The 23979-nt window shown below is 41.0% G+C and overlaps 1 protein-coding gene across 4 annotated transcripts in view; it reads right to left on the reverse strand.

Annotated features, from left to right (window-relative positions):
* Positions 1–250: 250 nt before the first annotated feature.
* The window catches only part of CDC42BPA (CDC42 binding protein kinase alpha), a 181482-nt gene continuing 157753 nt past the window's right edge, over positions 251–23979 (reverse strand). For 3 of the 4 annotated variants that reach the window (XM_083856233.1, XM_083856235.1, XM_083856236.1), the window contains 7 exons: positions 22809–22906; positions 21331–21415; positions 19730–19853; positions 18282–18399; positions 7160–7277; positions 6277–6434; positions 251–5113 (listed from right to left, as the gene is read on the reverse strand). In XM_083856233.1, the coding sequence (XP_083712359.1) occupies positions 4982–5113; positions 6277–6434; positions 7160–7277; positions 18282–18399; positions 19730–19853; positions 21331–21415; positions 22809–22906 (833 nt within the window). In that variant the 3' untranslated portion in view covers positions 251–4981. Of the gene's footprint in view, positions 5114–6276; positions 6435–7159; positions 7278–12533; positions 14335–18281; positions 18400–19729; positions 19854–21330; positions 21416–22808; positions 22907–23979 lie in introns of those variants that run through there. The other variant, XM_083856234.1, reaches the window with a different exon arrangement.

A 23979-nucleotide genomic window follows, 5' to 3' on the forward strand; every position in this document is an offset into this window, starting at 1 on the left:
AGAAAAAGATCAGGAAAAGTCTAGTTCAATACAGTAAAGTCTCCAGTGACTTTGTTTCAAAAAGATCTGGTTATTTTTTCTGAAAGCTGTTAAAAGGAAATATATTTTCTCACATACTCCTTCCCACTGTGCACTTGTGCAGATGTGTTAGAACCAGCATGTTGTATCTTCAAGAACACCATCATTCCTCTTTCCATTTGCTCCTCAAGGCTTACTGTGGGAAGGTGGGAAAAAAAGACAGAACATCTGCACTTCTAACAGTTCCCTGTTTTATTGCAGTACATCAAAGTAGGTTAATATTAAGTGTGTTACCAACATAAAATATTGGTGGTAAGTCATTTTTACATTGTTGACTGTTCCACCTTAAATATTTCTGTGCAAAAGAATCTACATCATTGTTCTGTAGCAGAGAATCTCTTACAATGTCTCCTACAACATTGAGGGCATTAAACAAAAGAGTGAGAAGAGGCAAAAAGCAGAATCTTTCCCCCACACGCACACTTGTCAGCTTTTATACTCTAAAACAAAAAAGTGATTACATCTATGCCATGCAAAACTGTACAATAATATTACAATGAAAAACCTAAAAAACATATTTTAAAAATAAATGATATGAAACTGTCATACATAAAAAGGCAGGTATAGCAACACTGGTTTGTTTGTGGATTTCTTCCCTGTAGATGTGACTGTCTTAAATGGAGAATGAAAATAGGTTGTACTGAGCTGCGGCTGGAATGAGAGGAGGTGGAATTCAGACTGGAAAGCCTGCAGCAGAGCAGCTTCTGGGGTTGTTTATCAAATAAACTGTGAACTGCAAGTGCACAGAAGGATGTACTTTGTGTTAGTGCAGAAAAGTTGTCCCATTTCCTCCATGGAATGGACTCGTATTAATAAAAGAACCCACAGCAGGAATTGCTATGTGCCACTTTAATTCTCAGACTAAGGCTCAGGAGCTGTGGGTATTTGCACTGCAATAAGTTTTACCCTTAATGCATTCATTTAAAATTAAACAGCATTCAAAAAATGGAAAAGAAACCCTTTTTTCACCCAAGAGCATGTTTGTCTTGTCATTCAGGGTCTGGCCATGCACTACAACACAGGGCCAGGGCCAGAATCTGTTTCTGTGTTAGTAATCCAACTGTTCTGTTTGGAAAGGCTGACACACATTTAGGTGCAGTTAAACTACATTTCTATAAATTATGCTTTGGATTTTTATGGTATGGCAAGACCCTTAACTTCCCTCTGCCATATACCTGAGAACAACACACCTGGGTTGTAACTTATCAGAATCAAATCAAAGAGAGAACATTCCTGACTCAGTTTTGAAACTCATTTAAATGGGCAAAATACACATTCATAAGAAGCCACAGCAATTAATGGAGGGGAAAAGAAGCAACTACTTCACCACAGTCTCAGGAATGTTTTTTTGATACCACCAGCTGTCTTCTACAGGCCTAAGGCAAGAGAGAAGAGAGTACTGTAACTCTGCTTTGGGGTTTATGAAATGTGGGAGGAAGCCACATACCTGTGTGTGCACACGTGTAGGGGAAAACTATTTACCAAACCTATTCCATCCTATAACCTGGAATCCTTAGTAGCTGCCTGAATCTGTTAAGATCCTTGTTGCCATCAACAGAGAGAGAGAAAAAAAAAAGGGAAAACCCCAACAACCCATCTGTTCAAGCACTGTCAAAAAATGCAAACAAACACCTTCAGTCTCAGCCAAAAGGAAAAAAAAACAAAACAGCTAGCTACACATCCTGTGTACAGAGAACATGTGCCACAGTCAGGAATTCAGGGGGAGATTTTAAGCTCCCAGAACAAAATGCAGCCCTCGACCTGTGAAGTTGAAGCAGTGCTACAGTGCAAAGGAGCAAATGTCAAACCTCAGGAGACAACTGCCTTGGAGATACCAGTCAAGAGTCTTACAGTTCAAATGACCAAGTTACTTTTCCTAGCCCAATGAGTCTTTAGAAAGCTCAGCTGCAGTATGCATACCAACAAAAAGAGATGAGTGTGGTTTCAAATTGAGTCTGTAACCAAATGGTCCCCAAATATATAAAACTAAGTCCTACGACAATTTTCCTCTTTTCAAATAAGTGATGTGGTCATTTGCTTTTCAACTGAGAGAACAGTTGCTGTTTCTCTTCTGAACAGACACGTATAAAAATGCACAGGACCAAACTAACGATTAAATAAATCCTAGAGAAGAGTGCTGAGGCTTGGACATTGTAGTGTACAAACAGTGTGGGCCTGTGGAGCTCTCATCCTGTGAGCTTAGTGTTTTAACACAGCTGACCTATGCTCTGCCTGAAAATGCCAGGGGTTTGTATCAATAGATTGCAGGCACTGGAACCAAGTAAACACAAGGGTTTACTCAACTTAATTGTTTGCTGTGTGGTGTCTCTTTGGGTTCCATTTTCAGATAGAGCTTTAGCACAACTGTGGAAAAAAAAAGTCCATGGAAAACGATCCTGTGACCCTCTCTCAGGGGACTGCCACACAGGCTGCTCTGTCTTTAATGACTACTGTTTAAATGCCTTCTCTCAACATCAAAATAAGATTATTATTTAAATACAACATACAGTAAATACAAAACTAGTCTGCAAAGGCTTTGAAAAGTGTGTGGACATGCTTCACCAAAACAAGGGAATTGTGGGGAAAAAGCAGTGGCTATACTTGAAGCAATATGCAGCCTTTAAGAAGAAGCTGACACGGAATTTCAATAATGCCAATAACGCCCTGCCTATCTGTCCCTCAGAAATACATAAACTTTTCTGGGAGGAATTACTTTCAGATGCTTTGCTGTTTGCTAAAGCTTTTAATTTCAAATGCCAGGCTTGCCTATGTAGGAGGTTTGAAGTGAAAACAAACAACACAACCAGCTTACTACTCTGAAATACCCAAATAGGAGAGAGACAGGCTTTTGATATGATGGTTTCTACAATAATTTTTGAATTCCTGTCCAAAAATAACACTGAATGAGCTTAAACTTGGATAATCCTCTTGATTCAGAGCGAAAGAGAAATCTTACCTAGGAGACCCAGCATGATTAAATGGATTAGATGATCTGTGTCTTGCTCCCTATGTCACATTTAGATCACACCTGGAAATTACTGTACATGGTTTGAACTTACCTACAACTTCTATTAGGAAAGACAGAAACTGCAAAACTACAAACACCTCTGTGTGGGTGAAGCTCTACATAACTGCTGACTGCAAGAATACAGAATGGTTTAATGAGAGCCATAACAAGTTTCTGAAACCCACAAACCCCAATATTTTAAATACAAAAAGCCCTTATGTGTTTGAGTATGGTCATAGTATGAAGTCAGCAACAATAGTACTGGGAAGAGAGGCTCATCCCAAATGAAAAGCACAATCTGCCTTGCTAACTAAAGAGAAGAGAGATCTTCCTCTTACCATACATCTCTGTATCAGTTTTTCATTTATTCTGTCGACTGGGTGACCACTTCAGCTTTTTATTTATGTTTCCAACTTTGGCGGGCTCTACCTTCCACTGCAATACTTCCTGCCCTCCAACCTGCCCTGCTTTTGGAACCAAACAGCACATGAGCACATAGAAACAACTGCAATTTGCACAAACTCACAGCACAGGTAGGGGGCAGAGGAAAACCAACTTTGCCAGTGCAGCAGTTGTGGGTCACCAGGCATCTTTGATTACCACAGTGTGAACAGTGTGAGGTCAGTCTTCAAGGTTCTTTGTTGCTACAGTGACAGCAAAGCCAGCCAGGGCCAGCTTTGAGCTAAGGGCACTCGTTTGGCTTATGTGTATTAGCAACCAGTATCTGGTAATGACAGTAAGAGTCTGCTGTTTAGGGATGGTCAAGGAGATGTGGAAGACTGCTCCCTTCTGAGTTAAACCTGCTCAAAGGCTGACCCAGGGAAACAATCCTGCTGAATGCAGCTGCACTGAACTCCCCTGCTGCCTGAAGGACCTCTCCTGTAGCTGCTGCAAGGCTCCAGCTCACAGGTGGCACACACGGAACCAGGGCAGCCCCCGGGCTGACTGGTGCCCGTGGCTGTTGGGACAGGGCCTCGCTGCCAATTGTTGTCATTTTTGAAAAGGAATGGGGACTATGAGGAAAGTAGGAATTACAGCTTCAGTTCTGCTACAGCCAGAAGGAGAGAAGTGTTGTGAGAGCACTGCAGGGGCTGTCCCGGCAGTGCAGCGAGCGCTGTGCACACGGAATCTCTGTCCTGTGGGAGGTTTTAGCCAGGCCTCCGAGTCTGTAAATCACTGAGCATGAAAACAGGGACAACACAAATCTTAAATTAAAGGCTCTCTTAAATAAGCATCCATCTTCTGCTGCATACACAATGCTTTTTTTCTTTGAATATATACATACGTATTTTACTCTAACATCTGCGTATTTATTTAAACTCTGTACTGTAGTAAAATATGCATCATTTTAATTAATAAGGATTTGCTGGCGACAATCAGATTGACATTCAAACGTGGTGGCTGAAAGCTTTTATGTGCCTCTGACATACTGATCATTCCCCATGGAGGGGAAAGGGTCTCTGTGCTACTTTTGTACAGTACAATGAGCTATTGTATGAAAACAAAATCCCTCTGAATTTTCTCTTGTTGATACTGATCTGGTCTACTTATGCTACCTTTTGGGAAGTGGAAGGGGAGTGGGATAAATATGTCTTTAAAAATGAAGCAGCTGTAACCACAAAAATGAAACCAATACTAATACAAATCTACAGCATCTGATATTTACCAACACCCTAGCTTTGCTCATTTGCTGCTGTCAGATCTGGGGAGGTGAGGCAATGCCGAACGGTGCTGAAGGCAACCAGCTTTTACCTTCCTCTGTAGCCCACTCCCCGATCCTTTTCAGACAGGGAATGGGGAGGGTTAGGAGGATGAAGGTGAGAACTGGAGCAAGTGAAAGGGACAGCCATGGGGACAGCAAGCTGATGTGATGCCAAATCTGAATGCTGAAGCAGTTCATGAGTCCCAACTCACGTGGTCAGAGCTCTCCAAGGAGAGGCTCTTGGTCTTGTGAGGAGAAACTGGGCTGGGAGGGCTGCTGAGGTTGGAGCTGTTCGATGCCGTCGAGTGTCTTGGAGAGTCAGAGTCCTGCAGCCCAGAGACACACAAGAACACCAGTAAGTAACAGGATAGCAAGTTTGGGGGTGACTGAGAGGGTCTCAGCAACAGTGGCTGGATTCAAAGGCCTCTGAGGATTTTGCTTGTGTCCAAAAATATTGAGGGATCTTTTTTGCTTACAATTTCGAAGGAAACCCGAGATTAAGTGGTCAGGTCACTCCGCTTTCAGCAGGCATAAGTGATACTGACATAAGCACACAGCACCAGTGGGATTCTGGCAGTCTTTGTGTTGCTGAGGGCTGCTTGGCCAGCAGAGTGTGCAGCTTCAGGCTGCCTGTGAAGCTACAACAGCTCCTGCCTTTTCACAGATTATGACTGAGATGCTCTTGCACTAAAATGAGAAATCTTTGTGACTTCGTCACAGCTCCCTCTTCTATGTCAGCCCCAGGGTATCAATTCAAACATCCTATTGAGTTCCTTGGATCTTCCAGAGTACAGCAGAATGCAACTCTGAGCCTGAATTTGGGCTGACAGCTGCCTTTCAGCTTCCTCTGGCAGGATATATTCAGTACCATGAAAAGCCTTATGTAATCTCTCATTTTCACACTCCTCAGTAAGAAATTGGTTTGGGGAAGTTTTTCAGGCCAGCTTCAGACTGAACCCTCCCATGTAAAACATTCTGGGCTGGAGGGACTGAGTTTAACACTGGACAGGATTTCAGTCCTATCACAATGATAGGCTTGACTGCACAGAATAGGAATTGTTAAACCCAGTTCCTGCTCTAAATGAAATTATAATTCTTAAATTACCTTGTTAACTTCCGAGTACAAAGTGTCTCCTGTGAAACGGTTGCTAAGATAGCTTATGAATCTTTGCACATAAAGGTGAAAAGGAATATCAGCACTTCAGGCTGTGATATGTCACTATCAAGCTGTTACTCTATTGGGCCAGTATTTGGGGGAGCCTCACTACCCACACATCTCCAGGTACGGAATGCAGAGAGCTTTTCTAGCATCTGAAATACCAGGACCAGAGCTGATACTTTGACCAAAGTCTTTTGTAGCTTGAAATACAGGAAATCCTTCTCTCCACTGTCGATGACTCCCAAACTTGTAGCCGACCCCATGACAGGATTGAATTGCCTCATCTCTATCAACACCCTGAAGGTTTCTCCTCCTGCTGCTGTCACTCACCTCTCGCTCGTAGTCCCTTGTGGGTGCATCGCTGCCTTGGTCCAGGCCCCCAGAGGACAGTGACCCGTCTGAGGGCGATGCCATTGGCTGGCGCTTTGCTCCGTAGCTCCCTCCCGAGAATTCCCTCCGCAAAGCGCTGCCGTTCTGTGCAGACGACCCTGCAACAGAGGATTGAAATGTGTTACAGTCTCCACTCAACACACCAGGAACTTGGTTGGCTGTTTCTCTGGCTAGTTCTGCTTTCCTGCAGCGTGTGTCCCAAAGCCCCAAGCTCATGGCTTGCAGGATATGTGGGCTTTTCTCTTGTCTGCTGCAGTTCTTGCAGATTGTGCATTCCCTCCCTTGGCATGTTGGTGTAAGAACACTTTACACAGTCACCGTGTTCCCAACAAAGGTGGCAGTTGTAGAAACAACTGTGGTGGTTGCCTAACTCCAGTGGCCTCTTTCAATGCCACTCTTCCATTCCTGCAGCCAGTTCTCCACTGTTTTATCTTTGCACTAGTGGCAAGAGAGGCATCAAGAGCTACACACAGCTCAGCAACAAAATTAATAACCATGGAGCTTTTGAATAACTTGTCACTGATTTAAAACACTTGAGCAGGAGCAAAGCAGCCCCAGGGCTAAGAACGTAATTTGAATTCTAACATCAATTTTAAAAAATTGACAAAGTACTAATGTGGGATTTTCAAAGGCACTACCTGCTTATTATTCACGTGCTCCTTTGAAAGCAAGACTAAAATACTCTGCTGGCCCTCGGCACCAACACAGTCAACCATGACTTTGGAAAATCCTTATCCAGCATGGACAGAAGCAACTGCAGGCAGCCCTTCCCCCTGAAACATTTGTGCCCAGCCCCCAAAGCAACACAGCCCTGTTTGCTTACGTGCTGCTAACCCGCTGCTTGCGCTCATGGACCGTCCTGGCTCCGTGCGGGATTTCGTGATTGACGGGATGCTGACGGAGCCGCTGAACACCGTCCGGCTCTCCTGGGGCCGAAGGTTCTGAAATGCACACACACACAACATGTTCGCTTATCCACTGCTGGCTCAACCTTGCCATTCTGTGTTGTAGGGCCCCAAAACACATTAAACCCCCGACCTTACCACAGCCGAGTATCTGGGCAGCAAGTCAGCAAAAATTGCAAAATAATATTCTGCAGTTTAGTGCAGAGACTGGCAGCACACGCAACGCGGCAGTGAAGTGCTGAATTACATGGACATATGCAGGCAACTGAAAGAATACATGGAATAATTCCAGAATTTCCCTGAAAGGATGGTTTGCAAGCCTAATTAAGCTGCTGTAGATATATTCAAGTTACACTGCATAGCGCCTTCTTTCTGAACACAAGCTTCCAAGGATCTCATTACAATTTCTCTTTGATGCCATTGTTTGTGCCATGATCATATGAGTTAATACAATATCCAGGTTAATCCCTAATGCTTGCGGAGTTATGAATAGATAGTGGATCAATCTGTATAGCAATTACTTAGGAAATTCCAAAGGTGTTAACAGCATCCCTCAAAACCTACACTAGTTGAGCCAAAGTGAGAAGCAGCCTCCTGTTTCCAGCCTGCACAAAGAGGAGGATCAGAGCACATGCCACTGTTTTTCTACATATTTTGATTATTGCTCCTATTTTGAAGCCTGAGAGTACTGGTGTGATTTTCTAAATTAATCAATTACTGGACTGAAGTGGTCCTTTACTGAGGAGATAAACCACAATTTCCCTACCTGGATATGGCAGCTCCTCAAATGTAAGTTGTCTTTAAAAGAAGGTGAAAGACTACTTTGAGGTGAGTTCTGGGAGATTTTATTTCTGCTTCTGTTAACCTACAGCTGACTTTAGGGGAGAAGAGTTCTCAGATTATTTAACCCCTCTCTCTGTGTATGAGCTAGCTTCCTAGCCCAGAGGGATGTGCCCATGTGTGTCATTTCAGCTCTGGCTAAACATGAGGCCTCATCCTGCTCATCAACAGGGTGCACTAATAAGTCAATACCATTAGTTGGAATTAGGTTCAGGGAACCTTCATAGATGTACAATGTGAAAGAACTGCAGGTAGCTCTAAGAACTACTTCCTTTACCCTTTACAGCCCCCCCTCTGCAATAACTGTTTGTTTCTTCCTATTTATATTTAATTATTTCCCTACCCTCACACTGAGATGAAGTAGGTGTATATAAAACAACAGTTGCAATTGCAGTGTTTCTTTAAACTAGGGTGTTATGAAAATTTCAGACCAGAACAAAGATTCCACCCCCACAAGGATATTCTCAGAGAACCTTGGTACTACCCATGTCTCTATCTGTATTTTAAAATGGGTAATTAAATTGAGGCTTTGTAAGGAACAGATTTTATACAGGTCAGACTTCATCACATAAATTTTACCAACCTGCTGCCAAATCCAGTCTTACAATAATCCTTGGAATCATTGGTCTGACAGACCACTTTGATCTTACAATAAACCCTTGGCTTTTCATTCTCCCAGGGTGCCAGAAATGGTTGATTTTTAATGTGCAGCAAATAAGAATTAAAATTTCTCATCTGTTCCCAGATCTCTCACAAACACCAGCAAAAGAGAATCAGAGACCTTACCAACGAAAAAGCCCTTTTTACTTCTCCCTTCTTCCACTGCTGCACCATGAGGATTTATACCTAAAGGCTTAAAACAGTCTCTTAAATTATTTGTGGGATTACACTGCTGTCTCTTGCTTAGCTTCCCCCCTTCTTTTTTTTTTTTGTTTTTAAACGTGAATAATCAACCTACTTTGTAGTACAAAATACTGAGCTCCTGCTTTTTCCCCATGCAATAAACTGAGATGCAGAGTCTGAGCATCCTGGCTGTACCTAAACCATGGAGGGCTGCTCCCCTGACAATACACAAAGGAACTGAGGGGCTGAGGGATGAGTTACTGCTGTGTTTTGAGAGAGAAAGGAAAGCCAAGTGCAGCACCACGTGTGCACTGGGGTTAGTACACTGGGGTTGCAAGGCTGGAATAAACCTACAGTGGCTCATTTTGCAAAGAACACAATTATGTTTAATGATAGGTGATTAACCTCCTTCACAGTGACTGAGCAGACAACATACAGGCATCGGGGGAAGGAGGGAATGGGTGGGTGCACAAAAAGAGACTCATTTGTTTTAACAGTGTGTTCTAAAGATGATTATTTTTCATGACCTCAGTTCGCAACGTCCATGTAATTCCTTGTAGAAAGTCTCTCCACAAAGCAAATCTTTCATCGTTCTTTGTTCTAAAAATAAAATAAGCACATGCCAGGGATGCTGGCATTTTGGACCAAACCTCCTGGAAGTGGTGTGCACATGATGCAGGAAGGGGATTCAAAGGAAAATAAACGGCGGTTATTAGCAGTAGTTACAAAGCAGCACAATGCAGCAAGTTAAAAACATAGAAAACAAAAGGAAACCTGAGCTTGCTTTACTTAGAGAGACAAAAACCCCTCATTTTGAGCAACAATTCAAATCCTAGCAGGAAAATTCATCCCCACTGCTGGACCAAACGGAGAAGGATGAAAGAAGTGGGGCCAAAAGCAACAGCATAGAAGCTGCTGCTGAGCAAAGTGAATCATTGTGAAATAGGGTGAGAGGCCCAAATTAGTTCAGTGCATCCCATTCCAGCTGGAGATTGGAGCTGTGGGTTATGTAGGTGCCAGTGTTGCAGGGCCTCTGCTCCTGCTCCAGCTGCTCCCTGGGCACCTTCTCCAGCACTGGGATGAGGGACATGGTCTGACTGGACAAGTACAGCACCCACAGGAACTGTTCTGCCTCTGTTCCTCTGTCCATTGTGCTGCTCTGCTTGTTCTTGTTTTGGTGTTTGTTTTTGTTTTAAAGTAGTGCTCTGTTCATCACACTATCAAACTCAGCTTTCAACTCTTCCACGAAATAATATGACAGACTCTAAAAGCTTACTTTAACAGGTCATTTTTCAACTCCCCTATGGATTCCATGCTGTCCTGGTTCCAATATCCAATCCTACCTGGGACCATGGCACTCTTCTTACACTAAAATCTCCAAACACAAAGGCAGGATGGACAGACATGAAACCAAACTCGCAGCCTGGTTTGCCATACAGCTTCCAGCACCTCTACCCTCAAGGCACAAAGCAGACGAATACTTTTCCTCACATAAGACTAAACCACTAGTGCTCTGAGGAGCTAACAGGGCAGAAGGTCAACACTCCTGGTTGCCCACTTCACTTTTTTTCCTTTCAATTTATGCTAGGAGGCTGCAACATTAGGCTGAAGGATGCTCCTAAAGAAAAAATTGAGAGTCATTTTCTGAAGCACTAGGGGTCATTCCTTACTGCTCCCAGGGAGACTACTCACATGAGAAAGGGAAGGTAGAGGGAGGGTCACAGTCCGGTGATACATCGCTGCATATTAAACACAGACAATTTTATAGTACAGTTGGATTAAAATAACCCTGTTAAAACCAGAATTGAAATACAGCTTCAGTGACCCTATAATGACCCTCTAGGAGAGAAACAGCTTTCAATTCAACTTAACAGGTTTGGTGGGTGGTTTTTTTTTTTTTTTGCATTTCAACAGAGCATTCCTCTTGTGTATTAATGGCTGTGACAACTGGGACCTCACAGCAGTGACATATGACCATGCATGTAACCAGTCAAAGCTCAGCTGTGCAAATTGGTTTTGGAGCCATATGGAGGAGATTTATTTTTCTCCTGCATTTTTAAATTCTGTCTAGTGTTGGATGCAGGTATGTTTCCAAAACCTTCCCAGTGACAGGGCTCCAGCACAGCAGCCCAGAGGCACTTAAAGCAGCCTGGCAGATGAAGGTTTGCCAGAAACCAGGAGTAATGAAAGCAATGGGCATGGCCTGGACCCACACAAATCCTGAGCAAATAACAGCATCACACACATCTACCTGCAGGTTATTCCTGATTTATCTGTCCCAGGCAGAGCTGCAGGCCCCAGCATGGCACACAGCTGTGATGCACTGCAGGTACCTGTGTGCCTGCTTCACTTCGGTTTGTATTTCTATAGGACACAGCAACCCCCAGGTAGGCAGACCTGGATGCACAAGGCAAGAAAAAAAGGGAAGAGCACTTCCATCCCTCCAATTTACACTGCAACTGGAAGGATGCCTACAGAACGTCTCAGCCTCTGCCTAAAACTACCAGGGTTAATAGGACCTACATCAACAAGTTGCCATCACTGATAATTTTTATCCTGTTTCTACATGTTCTAACTTCACTTATTTACTTTAATGTAGAAACTGCCTGAGGCACTACCTGTGTCTCTCTCCATCTGTGTATAGTATTGTGCACAAATTCTCACATTCCACATGAATTCATCATAAACAAACAGCCTGAAAGCTGGGTCCAACACAGACAGATCCAGAACCTCTTTCTAATTCAATCTGGTAGGCCAGCACTCTGACTGCTGGAGGATGAACACTGTGGAACAGAGAACTCATCATTCAAAATTCTCACATCCTTCCTGATATTAAAATATTATTAATTAAAATATTATTAATATGATTAAAAATCAAAAGGTTCAGCCCAAACTTTTCTTTTTTTTCTAAGGCCATGAAGTGTCTGTTTCTTGGCATGTCAGAGCTGTGGGAAGACCCCCAGCTCTGAGAGCAGAAAGTAAATTGTCTGGGACAAAAGAAAGTGGAGGGTGAAGAAACAGCTTACAAGGGGTTTTCTCCCACGTTAATAGCCAGGCAAAAGGAAAACCACACAGTGTTAGTAGAGTGAACACCTGACTCAGCTGTTCATACCCTCAGAGTGACAAAGTCTGGAGTACCGAGGACAGAGCGTGGAGGCGGGGAAAATGCAGGGTTTATGGAATCGTAAGAGAGGAATTTTTCAGCTGAATTAACAGTCATGTGGTAGATGTGCTCAAAGTTGCTCGGAGAGGAGATCAGACGGGAGTGATGATGAGGGAATTGGTAAGGGGAACGCTGCTATCAAAGACAACAGAGAGAGAAAGCAATGAAGGATGGTTGTACAGGTTACACCAGCACCAGCAGTTCCACAAGAGCAGTGAAACACGGAGCAGGGACAGCAGACAGGAAACCCTGCTGGCTGTCAGCACATAGGGTTCTGACACTGCCACCCCCAGTCCTCTGAGCACCTTCCTGACACACAGTCTGATGGGCCTGCTGCCCTTGCTGTTGCTAAAACATTAGAAACAAATAAAACTTTTAAGTCATTGTAAATCGATTCTAATATTTATTATTTTTTGATATTTCAAAGAGCACCACAGATGTAAAAGGTGCTTTACAGACAGTTGAGAAGCATCAGTTCCCTGCCTTGAGGAGCTTACAATCTAAAATAGACATAACACAAACAAAGGAAGGTGAACACAGGTGAGGTGGTGTGGGGAGAAGAAAAGATGAGCATACACAGCAGTTAGAGATCGTTAAGAGATTTCCTTCTGTTATTCATGCATATTAGTGATTCCATTAAAATTATCACCCATACAACAAACACAGAGTTTTTCCAATAGGAGGGAACAGTGCTTTGACAGGGTGGGGACACAGGCTGTGTGGGGAGGTGAAGGGGTTAGTGTCAGACCACTGAGACAAGTGTCTCTCTGCAGACAGGTGACCTGTCCTGCTCCACACTGACTTAATCCCCACAGCACTGAGGGAACCTGGCACTGCCACAGCCCTGCACTCCAGAGGATTAGGCCATTCCTCAGCACATAAAGTGTGAGAGCATTGGGAAATTCAAATGTTTTTAATAGGTCAGCTGAGCAGTGTGCTCCCAAAGTGTGATGTAAAGAAGGAGAGGGGAGAAATAACCCTGCAAATTAAACAGGAACGGTTTTTAATTCATATCCCTATGGAATGTGCTGACACAAGTGCTCATAAAGTTTAAAGTCATCTAAATCCAGATTTAATGGAATAGATTTTCAAGGCTCGGTTTCCCTCCCTGTGCCATCTGTACATGCTCAGTCAGCCTGCAGTGGGCTGGTTTCCTATGGACACCAGCAAATCAGAACACCTTTTCTCCTTTCTAAGTTGCTCTTCCCCTCGTCCAACTGATTTCATCTCTTTAAAACAGATATTTCTGAGTAACATTAGAAATGTTAGGACTTAAAATATAAAATATGGTAAAAATATAGCTTACCCCTCCACTAAACCTAAGGCACTACTTTTTGTATGTGGAACGTATTAAAGTCTGGAAGAACATTAAGTCACATCCCAATACATTATATCAAACATTATTGTTACTGTTCTCTTCATTTCAGCTGGTAAAATCCAACTTTTTTTTTTTTAAACACACGGTTATTATGAGGCTTTGCCTGTTAACCAAAACATCAATTACCACATTATGGCATATAAGACATAATATACATTAAATTGTTCTTAGTAACTTTAGCAGCATCTAAATATCAGTACAAGAAGCCACCATTCCAAAATGGTCCAGGACAGCAGCCTTTGCTGAGGTCTCTGCTCAAAACAGAGAACTGGCAGCAAAGCCAGCTACAATCCTAAAAGCCAATAAGGGAGATATGGCAGTGTCTAAAACCACAAGCTAAAAAGCAGAGGGTAGGCCAGCTGCAGATGAAAATATTTAGCCAGCATTCATGAATGTGAGAAAGCCACGATATGGCAACATTTTAAAAATGATACTCCATGGAACTTTCTCCATAGACTCCATCATTAGATGCATGCATGGGGTTCCCATTTTCTTTAAAGAATACCAAATATAGATATGTATTCATTTACTCTAAAAGTTTCTCAATTGAAACAAGCAAAGCTTCACACATCATCTAGAATGGAAGTAGAATGGCTCATGTATAATGAGGTCAAACTGAAGCATAATGTTCAAATATAATGGCAGTCAAGACCAGCTTTTGTTTATAAAAATACTTAGGCATGCAGAATATGAAAGCAAAATCAATCCTGTACATCTGATGTACACAGAGAGGTGGTCTGTGCTGCAGTAAGTGCAGTTCCAGATTTCAGATCTTCACTACAAAGGAGCATCCACGATAAAGTGGCTTCAAGGGACAAGAGGGCAGAAGGGAGGCCAGACTGTAGGCCAGGTTAATTGGTGACAGGCTGCTAGGGAAGAAAAACATGTAAACAAATAAGTTTGGGGATACACTAACAGGAACGATTCTAAATTGTACAAAACAAGACAGAGACCCAGATCCACAGCAATAATACACAAATATGTACTGATTACTGCTCTGCTAATAGGAAACAACAGCTTCTGGTTTCTGCTGTGTTGCAGCCCACAAACTTGAGTGCCAAAGCCAGAACGTGAGTGCTCACCATGAAGAAAAGAAGGATACAAATTTACAGTTGCCTGAAACCCCCTAAATCTGATCTCTCTCTGAGCCTTGGGCATGGTTCTGCCCAAACACCAGGGCTCTACTGAAGTCAAGGGTCTCTGTTCACGGAGAGAACAAGGTGGGACTAGGCCAATGGACTGCAACTTCCCACAAACACATCTGAGTCTCTGGTGCATACCAAGAAAACTAGAAAACAACACACAGAGAAAACATCTTTCCCCTTTGTGTGGCTGCACCAGCAAGGGCAAACAAACAGGTAGATATATTGAACACAAACAAGGCACCTGATTCAACACACCAAATAATGCAAGAGTTTAAAACATTCCCTTTATTCTGGTTACAGCACAAATTAAACTCTCTACAGCTGGTCTTTTAAAAGACATCATTAAAACAGTGGTGGGCAGAGAGTAAGCAGGCTCTGTGCCCATGAGGCCAGGCTTAGGGCAGCACAAGTGCAGGTGTTGCTGCCCACAGACACAGCCCAGCCCATCCATCAAGGACCCTCACTACCAATTCTAACTCTGCTTCTCTTAGTTCTAGGCATTTCCCCTAAAAAAGGCAATGGGGCTGGAGAGGTTTTTTTCTGATTCACATTGCATCTATGAAGTGAATATGTGTATATTAATGAATAAATATAAACATATACATGTACATTAAATTGTCATTTGCTTTATAAAGTTCACCCATGTGTGCCAGATAAAGGCTGGGCTGAGCTGGCTATTTAGCTTGTGACAGTATCTTTCAACACAGAGAATTAAATATCTATTCTCTATTAAAACCTATTTATATCTAAGGACCCGTTTGCCCATACAGCACTATACTGACTTCAGTGAAAACTCATGCTGGGTGAAAAATTTCTATTGGTAGATCCAGGCAAATTTGAAGGTGCTCAAATAAACCAGAAGAAACCACAAATGAAAAGCCCCACTCCACTCTTTCGTGCACTTTCTGCATTCCAGTACACCATTAAAAAAGGAGCTGTACTACCTAAAATAGCTGGAGAAAGAGAATTTGAGAAGACTATTAGCCTTGCACTGCTTGCTACCCCCAGCCTCAGCCCCAAAAATGTATTTTACCATTCATTTCCACAAACAAGGACAGGCATTCCCTAAGTAAAGTGCTGCAATCTTTCCCAAAGTTTGTTGAAAATAAATACTTTCTCTTCTGAACCACACTAGTCTATTAAAAAAAACAAGGATGTTCCAGCTGCAAAATCAGGACACATGCTTAGCAGCACAGAAATCCCCCAGCTTTTCACCTTTTGGGAATAAGGTATGAAACTGGTGAAATAATTCCATGTCCTGGAAAAGGAACCACCATACAGATGAACTGTACACAGGGTTGGATGATTATTCTTTACCTTGTGTACCAATTCTCCAGGAAACATCCTCTGTTTCCATTCCCTCTTCTGATTCTAAATTTCCTTCCAATAAAACATTAGACTCTATGCATAACCTCAAATGCCCAAACAACTCCTTTTCTTCTATTTTTGTGCCTGAGAAACAAAGCTCTTAGTCTGGAATGGATTAAACGAAAACTCAGTCCAGACAAAAACCTTACAGGAAGCTGTTGGAAAAGAAAAAGCTACCTGGACTGAAGTAGCTCTTGACAGAACATTTATTTCCTAATTTCAAGTAATATTTTCAAATTCACATACTGTCAAGTCACACATCAAGTGCTCAAAGCAATTCTGTACCAATTAAGTTAGGAATACAAATACAACATGACATTGCAAGGAACCAATGGAAAAATACACAACAAATTTGCTTTGTCTTGCAGTGACATCTCCCAGTATTAAGATTGATACTTACTTGCAAAAAGGAGGGTTTAATAATAACTTTTAAAAAAGAAGCTGCAGCAGTGGAACAAGTGCAGGAATCAACTGTAAATTGTACACATTTTCTAATTCTTCTCATCACTTTTAAGTGTGGAAAGAGACTCATGAATTTTTTTCAAAGCATCATATTGATTGGTAATAGCACAGTACCAGTCCTAACTGGAAACAGGACCTGTGAGCTAATACAAGGCAAGTGCAATTAAAATGGATTCAAAGCTGAAAGCCATTGAGAGATGACACTGTTGAAAATATGATGTAAAAAATCCCCTTCTATAGATAGAATCATTCCTTGTTTTACACTTGTCAGATGTGGGGCTTGATTAAGAGTCCTTGCAGCTTTCTATTCCCATGAACTTTCAACTACTGATGATGTGACACAGGATGACTTTTGCTCTACCTATTGAGGTAGCAGATTATTTTCTCTGCTTGAGAAGAGCCACAAATATTTTAAAGAACTTACCAGAAATGGAGAAATGAAGAAAGGCTCTGATCTACATCCTACCCTGAAGCAAATGATCATTCTCTGTCTAACATTAGACACATGCAATCTTGTATCCAGGTAAGAGAAATATACCTGCCAACACCTTTTGGATTTATCATGTGTTTTCTAGAAACAGTTCCTTCATTATGTATTCATTAATAAAAGTGGTTATCATTTATAAAAATGCACACATACAGTACTGTTTTTTTCTCATTACACTGAATATATTTGTTATTGAGAGGCTTCTCAGAGTGTGTCCAATACCAGCTTTAAAATAAATCAAAGTGCAGACTTTAGTCAAGTGTAACAAAGAAGTACCATTTGCTTCAAAGGTGAGGTAAAATAAAGACTAAAAGACCAAAGATTAGGCTCCTAAACTCCTAAACTAGTGCAACTGCACGTTGCACTTTTTTTTCCAGTCTTATCTTTGTTTCCTTTGCACTTTTCAGCATCAGAAAATCCCAATTTCAGCATCTACTTCCTGCTTTCTGCACAAACCCCAAGTAGTAACGATCATTTTCGACAGCAGTTCTATGCTAATACCTGAGTCCTACGCTGGAACAAATTTCATCCACGTTTATCATAACATCTTATCTTTCTTACAGTGCTAATTAGCATCTTCTGAATCACATCTGTGTCACTGTGGATGTGCTTAGAAAACAATACAGAACACATAAACACACAAAAGATGCTCAAGGTAGCTTGAAGCAAGCAGTACGGTACTTCCTTATGAGCAAAGTATTAATTAGTCTTTAGCTCATCACAGATTTCAATAACTTCCAAGTGATTATTTCCTACATGGAAATGAACATCTGCTATTACACATTTTCTTTTTTCATTTTTCAACTTAAAAGGTTAGTTTTTATGCAAGAAGTTCATTTTCACTGAGACTACTTAATTTGGAGAGAACAGGAAAGATAGCACATTTGGTATGGGAAAAAAATTGTGCAGTACACATTATTGAATTGCTACAGGAAAACAAGCTGTAAATAGGTTAAGTTGGTGCTAAAGATGGGAGGAGAAAAAAGGAATTGAACTACAGTTCACAGAGAAAGGAATTTCTCTTTCCACACCTACAAAGAGCAGAGGCTCAAATCATGTAAACTTTGCCCCTTCATATGTGTCATAAAAATTATCATCAACACTGTGAGGCAACATGTCTTAAAACTCCAGAGGCATTAGGCACTCCTCCTCCTCCTCCTCTACTCAAGGCCTGTCCTGCTCCTTGCTTCAATTTTATTGCATACAGCAGAACATTTTAGCTCCATTCCCCTCGTTACACTGTTCCTGATGGAAATACATAACTGATAATACATTAAAATTGCACTTGTTTTTCTCTCACTTATTTGCAGCCTCTGCAGCAGTCAGTCACTCTCACATGTCCTTTTGTACTTACCATTGGGAGGTCTTTGAGAATCTGTATGCCATCTCCTGGACCCATATGTGCTATGTGGTTAAAATTAGTTGGGTTAGAAATTAACTTATTTCTCATTTCTGGATCACGTAGCATCTCCCTGGAAGAGAAGATACTTTGTTTAGGTATTTCCTTCAAGGTGAGAATGGGCATTTATTTATAAAACATGTACAGCTTTAATTATCAGCTATTTTTCAAATGGAAATTAACCAGTCTTTTCCAACCTAAACAATTCCATGAGTCTATGACTCTTTTAAAGCATGTTAACAGTGATAAATCCCTGATGTCAGTACTGGTATGGAGAAGGTTCCAGCTTGAAGAGAGGGCAAGGGGCCAGGATAAAAGAATGCTGTTTGCAGCCTAATCCCCTGCCCAACAATTACTAACATTCACAGAATGAGCTGATAAAAAGCTCTGTAAGATGAGTAAAAGCCAAACTTACTTGTGATATATTACCAAGTGAAGATGAAAATGAAGTATAAAATATGAAAATAGAATTAAAAATAATACTGCAGTACCTTTCTCAGTCTGTGGTCAGAATTAAAAGATCTTCAAAATGGCAAGGATGCATTTCAGAACTCAGAATAAATAGAATTTTAAAGAGACCAAATGTCAATCAAGTCAGAAAAGCCAAGAACAAGAAATGGAATTTTATCTCCACTGCATACAGTTGTTACTTTCCTTAGAGCCAAAAAGAAAGACAAACTGGGAGCCAACCAATGGTGCAAGATGTTGGAAATTAGAAAAGTGAAATACTCAATTCTTGGAGTGTGGCTTAGCACAGTAGGTCACTTCTAGTGAGTGACAGCAAATGGTCAATAACATCCTCTGCAAACACTGCGAGTAGTGCAGACCAGATTTTGTTGCCATTTAAGAAAGTATTTGTAACCTGCTAAACACTCCCATTAGAAATACACCTTGAGGTCCTACGTCCCCTGAAGAGGTGAGTTTTGTGAGCTTTATAGAAATTTTATGTAGTTAAATCTATAAATCAAAGAAACAGATGTCCTGGAATACTGCTGAGAGGAGAATCTCCTTCAGAAAGAAAAGCACAGCCAGAGTTCGAGAGTAACTAATCCATATGCATAGTTAGCAAAGTTATCTCCTTTTGCAAAGTGTTTATTGGAGAACTTTATAGATACACAGTGTATGTGCACACCTATGCACCTGATACAGTATGTGGTGGCATGCATTCCAAATTACAGCTGTTTCACATAATTCATCTGAACTAATTGTGCATCCAGTGCATATCCATATCCAAACCGGTATTAACACAAGTTCAACGTTGAGGATTAACAGAGTAGGGAAGAGACAGGAACACCTGAACGGGCATTCCAGAAAGCCATACGTGAAGCATGACCCTGGCATCAGTCAGTGTCCATCAGGGCCTACAGGCATGGACAGAAGACAAGTACAGGTGGAATACCGACCTCCTCTGCTGCATCCTCTCCTCCTCAGGCACGCGGAAGGAGTAGCGCCGCTTGTTGTTGATGCTCCGAACCATCTGCTTCCGGCTGTTGTCTGATGTCTCAGGCACCACCAGCTCATCCCCCTCTGAAATCAGCACAGAGATGGGGATGCAGTAGGGCACTTCCTTAGGTATACATGGAACTTGAGTTTCAACACTCTTTCTACCTCTGCTCTGCTAGTGTTGGACACCACCCCTTTCCCATCAAACCTGAACAAACATTCTTTGGTTTATGGGTTTCCTTGGCCACTATCCACCACTCTTATGTAGCAACAGACTTCACCCTTCTTCACACACGAGCTGCCACCCCTGTGTTCTCACAGCAGTACTGATATGTTCTTTGAGATGAACATTTTGGTGGGCAGGAACGGAATCTGAGTCTTGTCTCAAAATTCCTGTGGAGGATCTCACTGAAAATCACTAGAACAGTCTTGTTCTGCCGACTGTCTGGAAACTGAATGCAAGATTCTCTTTCATTAATTCCCTGCTCCAGAGAGAATACTGCTTTTGAAATGTTTGAACATTGATGTAATTTGATGCAACTGTGGGAAAAGGGAAGATTTTTTTCCACATGTGTACATCTGGCCAAAGGATCTTGATTAAAGGCATGGAAAGGAAAACAGTGATAATCACACAACAGCTGTGCGACTTTGAATGAATGCTGCAACTGCTGTGTCTTGTTTTCTATATATGGAGACTAAAGCAACACTCTCAATAAGCTATTGCTCACTGACAACACAGTTTTTGTACGAACTCTTCTTTCCTTAAGATCAACTCTAATGTTCAGTCTTTATTAGACTTGAAAATTCTCTATACGTACTTCCAGCATAATTCTCCTCTCTACCACTGCCATTACTTTTGTACTAATTTGCTGGCAATTTAAATAAGCACTGAAACAATGCCAGCAGCAGTACATTTTTCTAGAGTGTTTATTTCCACTGTTTTCAGAAAGTTGTTAACAAAAATTTATAGCTTTTGGTTGTTTAACCTCTCCACCTAAGAGGTTAAACAAAAGTTGAAGGAAATTCCTCAGGAGCATGCTATTGAAATGATCTCTAAAAAGTAAAAAAAGTCAGAAAGACCTGTAACAAAAACAGATTTTTGAAGCTTAAATTGCGGCACACAGTCACAGCTGGCCCTAATAGTAAGTTATGAGTACACCATATTACTTTAAAATGCTTGGGAAAGATTTGTTTAAGTTAAATATAGTATTAATTTTAATCCATTGCCGCCAAAATGACTATTTAAATCTTTAATTGTGCAGGGTTTTTTAGGCAGCATTCTGCCAGGTGATCCCATATTTGGAGGAAACGTCCAGTAATTCTAGTTTCTAGTTCCAGTCTTCATTCAAGTCTTCATTGAATATTCAAAAGGAAAGAAAAACGTTCAGAGAAGAGACACCATTGCAATCTCTGTGGGATCCATAAGCTTTGGCTTTTTCCCAAGTTAACAAGCATACAGACGTTTAAGAGATCCATTTCTGCAATGCACAAATGCAGACAAAGGAAAACGCTCTTTCTAAACAAAAATTTGCACGATGAAAATTGGCTTCTCTTTACTTACCTGCCATTTTATTTTTGAAATATATTAATCTGACTGTCTCCAGGCCTAAAAGGTTTAGTGATCCTTCTGTATTCAAGGGTCGTACCTGAAACAAAGAAAACAATCCTTGTAATACTCTTAACAGTAACAATTCCAAGTCATTAAAGCCACAAAGAAGAGTTCAAAATTATTTCTAATTCTTTTTTTTTTTTGAGAATGAGTACAGAGGTGGTTGCCTAAAATTCCACTTCAAGACACAGGCTTAACACCATTCCTCCCAGCATTTAAATGAATAGTTGTGTTGGAAGCCTACTTCATATATCAACTCAATTTTTTCTACTAGATGTACAAAGCAATAAGCTGAGCTTTTACTCTGCATTAGCACCATGTTACAATAATGCTCTGCAGCTTGATAAGAGCACACACAGACTGCTAAAACCTACTGGCATTTGTGATTTCCAACATAAAAATGAAAAATGCATTCCACACTCTGTAAATTGCGTTAGCAACAGATTCTTCATAATAAATGGCTATTTTTGAGACTCCTAAGTGTAGTCATTTTGTTTGCTGAAAGTAGCTTCATCCATTAAATGGGAAGTCTTGAGCCAAATATTAATCAAAGTACTAAATCACATTCTACTGTGTAGGAAAAAAAAAATGCTCCAACTGCTTAATAACTCAAAGTTTGGACACTAGAAAGAACTTTCCCATAAAAGTCCAGATTGGTCTCTCCTTAAGATGATTAATAGCTGAGTACCTTGATCTTTGCATTATGTATCCTCACATCACTGCCAGAATATCCTGGTCTGCATCTGACATGTGGGAAATTGATACTGAATGACCAACACAAGACCAGACCACAGGGACAATGTCCTGCAGCTCTGTGTCACTGGAATGCCAGTAAAGGAATCGAGATGACCCTGATACAAAGCTGAAATCAGTCTAAACCACAGGGAAAAAACCAGACTTTTCTCTCTTCTTTCCAAATACAGCTGAGCAAACACCTTCTAAATACCAAGGAAGTGTCGGTTTTCAGAAACATCTTCCTTTTGATAAGAGATCCAAACCTGACATCATCCTGGTTTTGATGTTTCTACTGGTTGAAACAAAATGTTCTAACCCTGCCTGTCACAATATGCTCAAACAGCAGGAGATAAGATTTTTCAAGGCCTGTTTAATTATCTTAACATCCACCATCCTCTGTAATAACATCGACATAATCAGTCCCAATGAAGCTATATGTAATTAATACCAATTAATTCCTCTCATTATTAGAACAGCATCAGTAAATCTAACATGGTCATATGCTCCAGATTGACCATTCATCTAAAACAGTGCAACCACATGAAAAACATAATTTGTATCTTCTATATCCAACAAAAATGCGGTAGTTCTTTTTTAAATTCAATTATTCTTCCACAAGCAGTTTTAACCCTGGCTTCTAAAGCAGTACTGAGTCTGGACATAATTCTTTGGCCCATACTGAAATGGGAAGTTACCTTTTTGAGAGGAATAGTTTGAATCCACTCCATGGAGTTCACGTCAAAGATATCAATTGCATTTTCACTGTACACAGAGAGGTATGGTGCATTGTAACCTGGGAGGGAACAATGAGGTATTGTGTCATGTGCTTTTAGACATGGCCCAAAATAGACAATTTCTTACCGTTTAACCATATTTATTTAAGAAAACAAAACCAGTGCTCCACAATCCAACAACAAGTTTTGAAAAATGTGCTTTAAACTCAAAAATGACTAAGAAATTTATCCTGAAGGCTAACTAGCACCACCCAAAAACTTACAGCCTCCTTTTTTTTTAACTTTGCTGAAAACCCAACTACTTTTTGAACTGTAAGACATTAAGATTTACTCTGCCAAATACTGATGTATTTCAAAGGTTTTTTCCTCCTAAAAGCCTCATTTTTAATAAAAGTCATATATTGTAAATGATGTGGTAGGAAAATACACTACTCTATTTAATAACTTGAATGAACTGAGCTCTGAGTCTTTGGACTATGCACTAAATGAGCATCACTTAGAACTAAGCACCATGACACAGTCATAAAAGTCATGTTTCCTTAACTTTAATTCTCTCTTCTCATTTTCTGGATTGTAAAGAGAAATCTTTTGCTACTTATCTGGCACATTTCCCCAGGATAAAATTTGTTTCACTGGGACCACTTCTAAAGGAGAATTCAGTATTTCCATGTCGGCAACAAGACTGCCATAGTCTGCCAAGACTACAACAGTATCCAAGTTGTGTTTAAATGTAAAAGCTTCTGCTATAAAATACACCTCCATTCCGAGTTGGAGTCACATCAAATCATTTCATTTCAGGCAGTCAAAAAACTGTCACGAACAACAATGGCAAATATAGATGAACTATGCATGAAAAATACACTTTTTTCAATCGATCACATCACAAAACCTCCTGGTTTGATTCATTCATTGTCTGAGTCCACTGTAATAATCAATTGTGTAAAATTACTTGAAATTCAGAAGTGGCAAATACCCTGTGAAAGTTCTTCCCTCCATGTTCAGAAGGGCCTTCACTCAAACAAGGTGAAATACTCCTCCCCTTTACAGTGTGACTGGACTGCTGCCAGAGTGAGGTAAGAAGGAAGACTATTCTAAAAATCAACACAGAACTGGGCTCATTCACTACTCTGAG

This window comes from Zosterops lateralis, assembly GCF_965231275.1.
Source record: "Zosterops lateralis genome assembly, chromosome: 3".
Lineage (NCBI taxonomy): Eukaryota > Metazoa > Chordata > Aves > Passeriformes > Zosteropidae > Zosterops > Zosterops lateralis.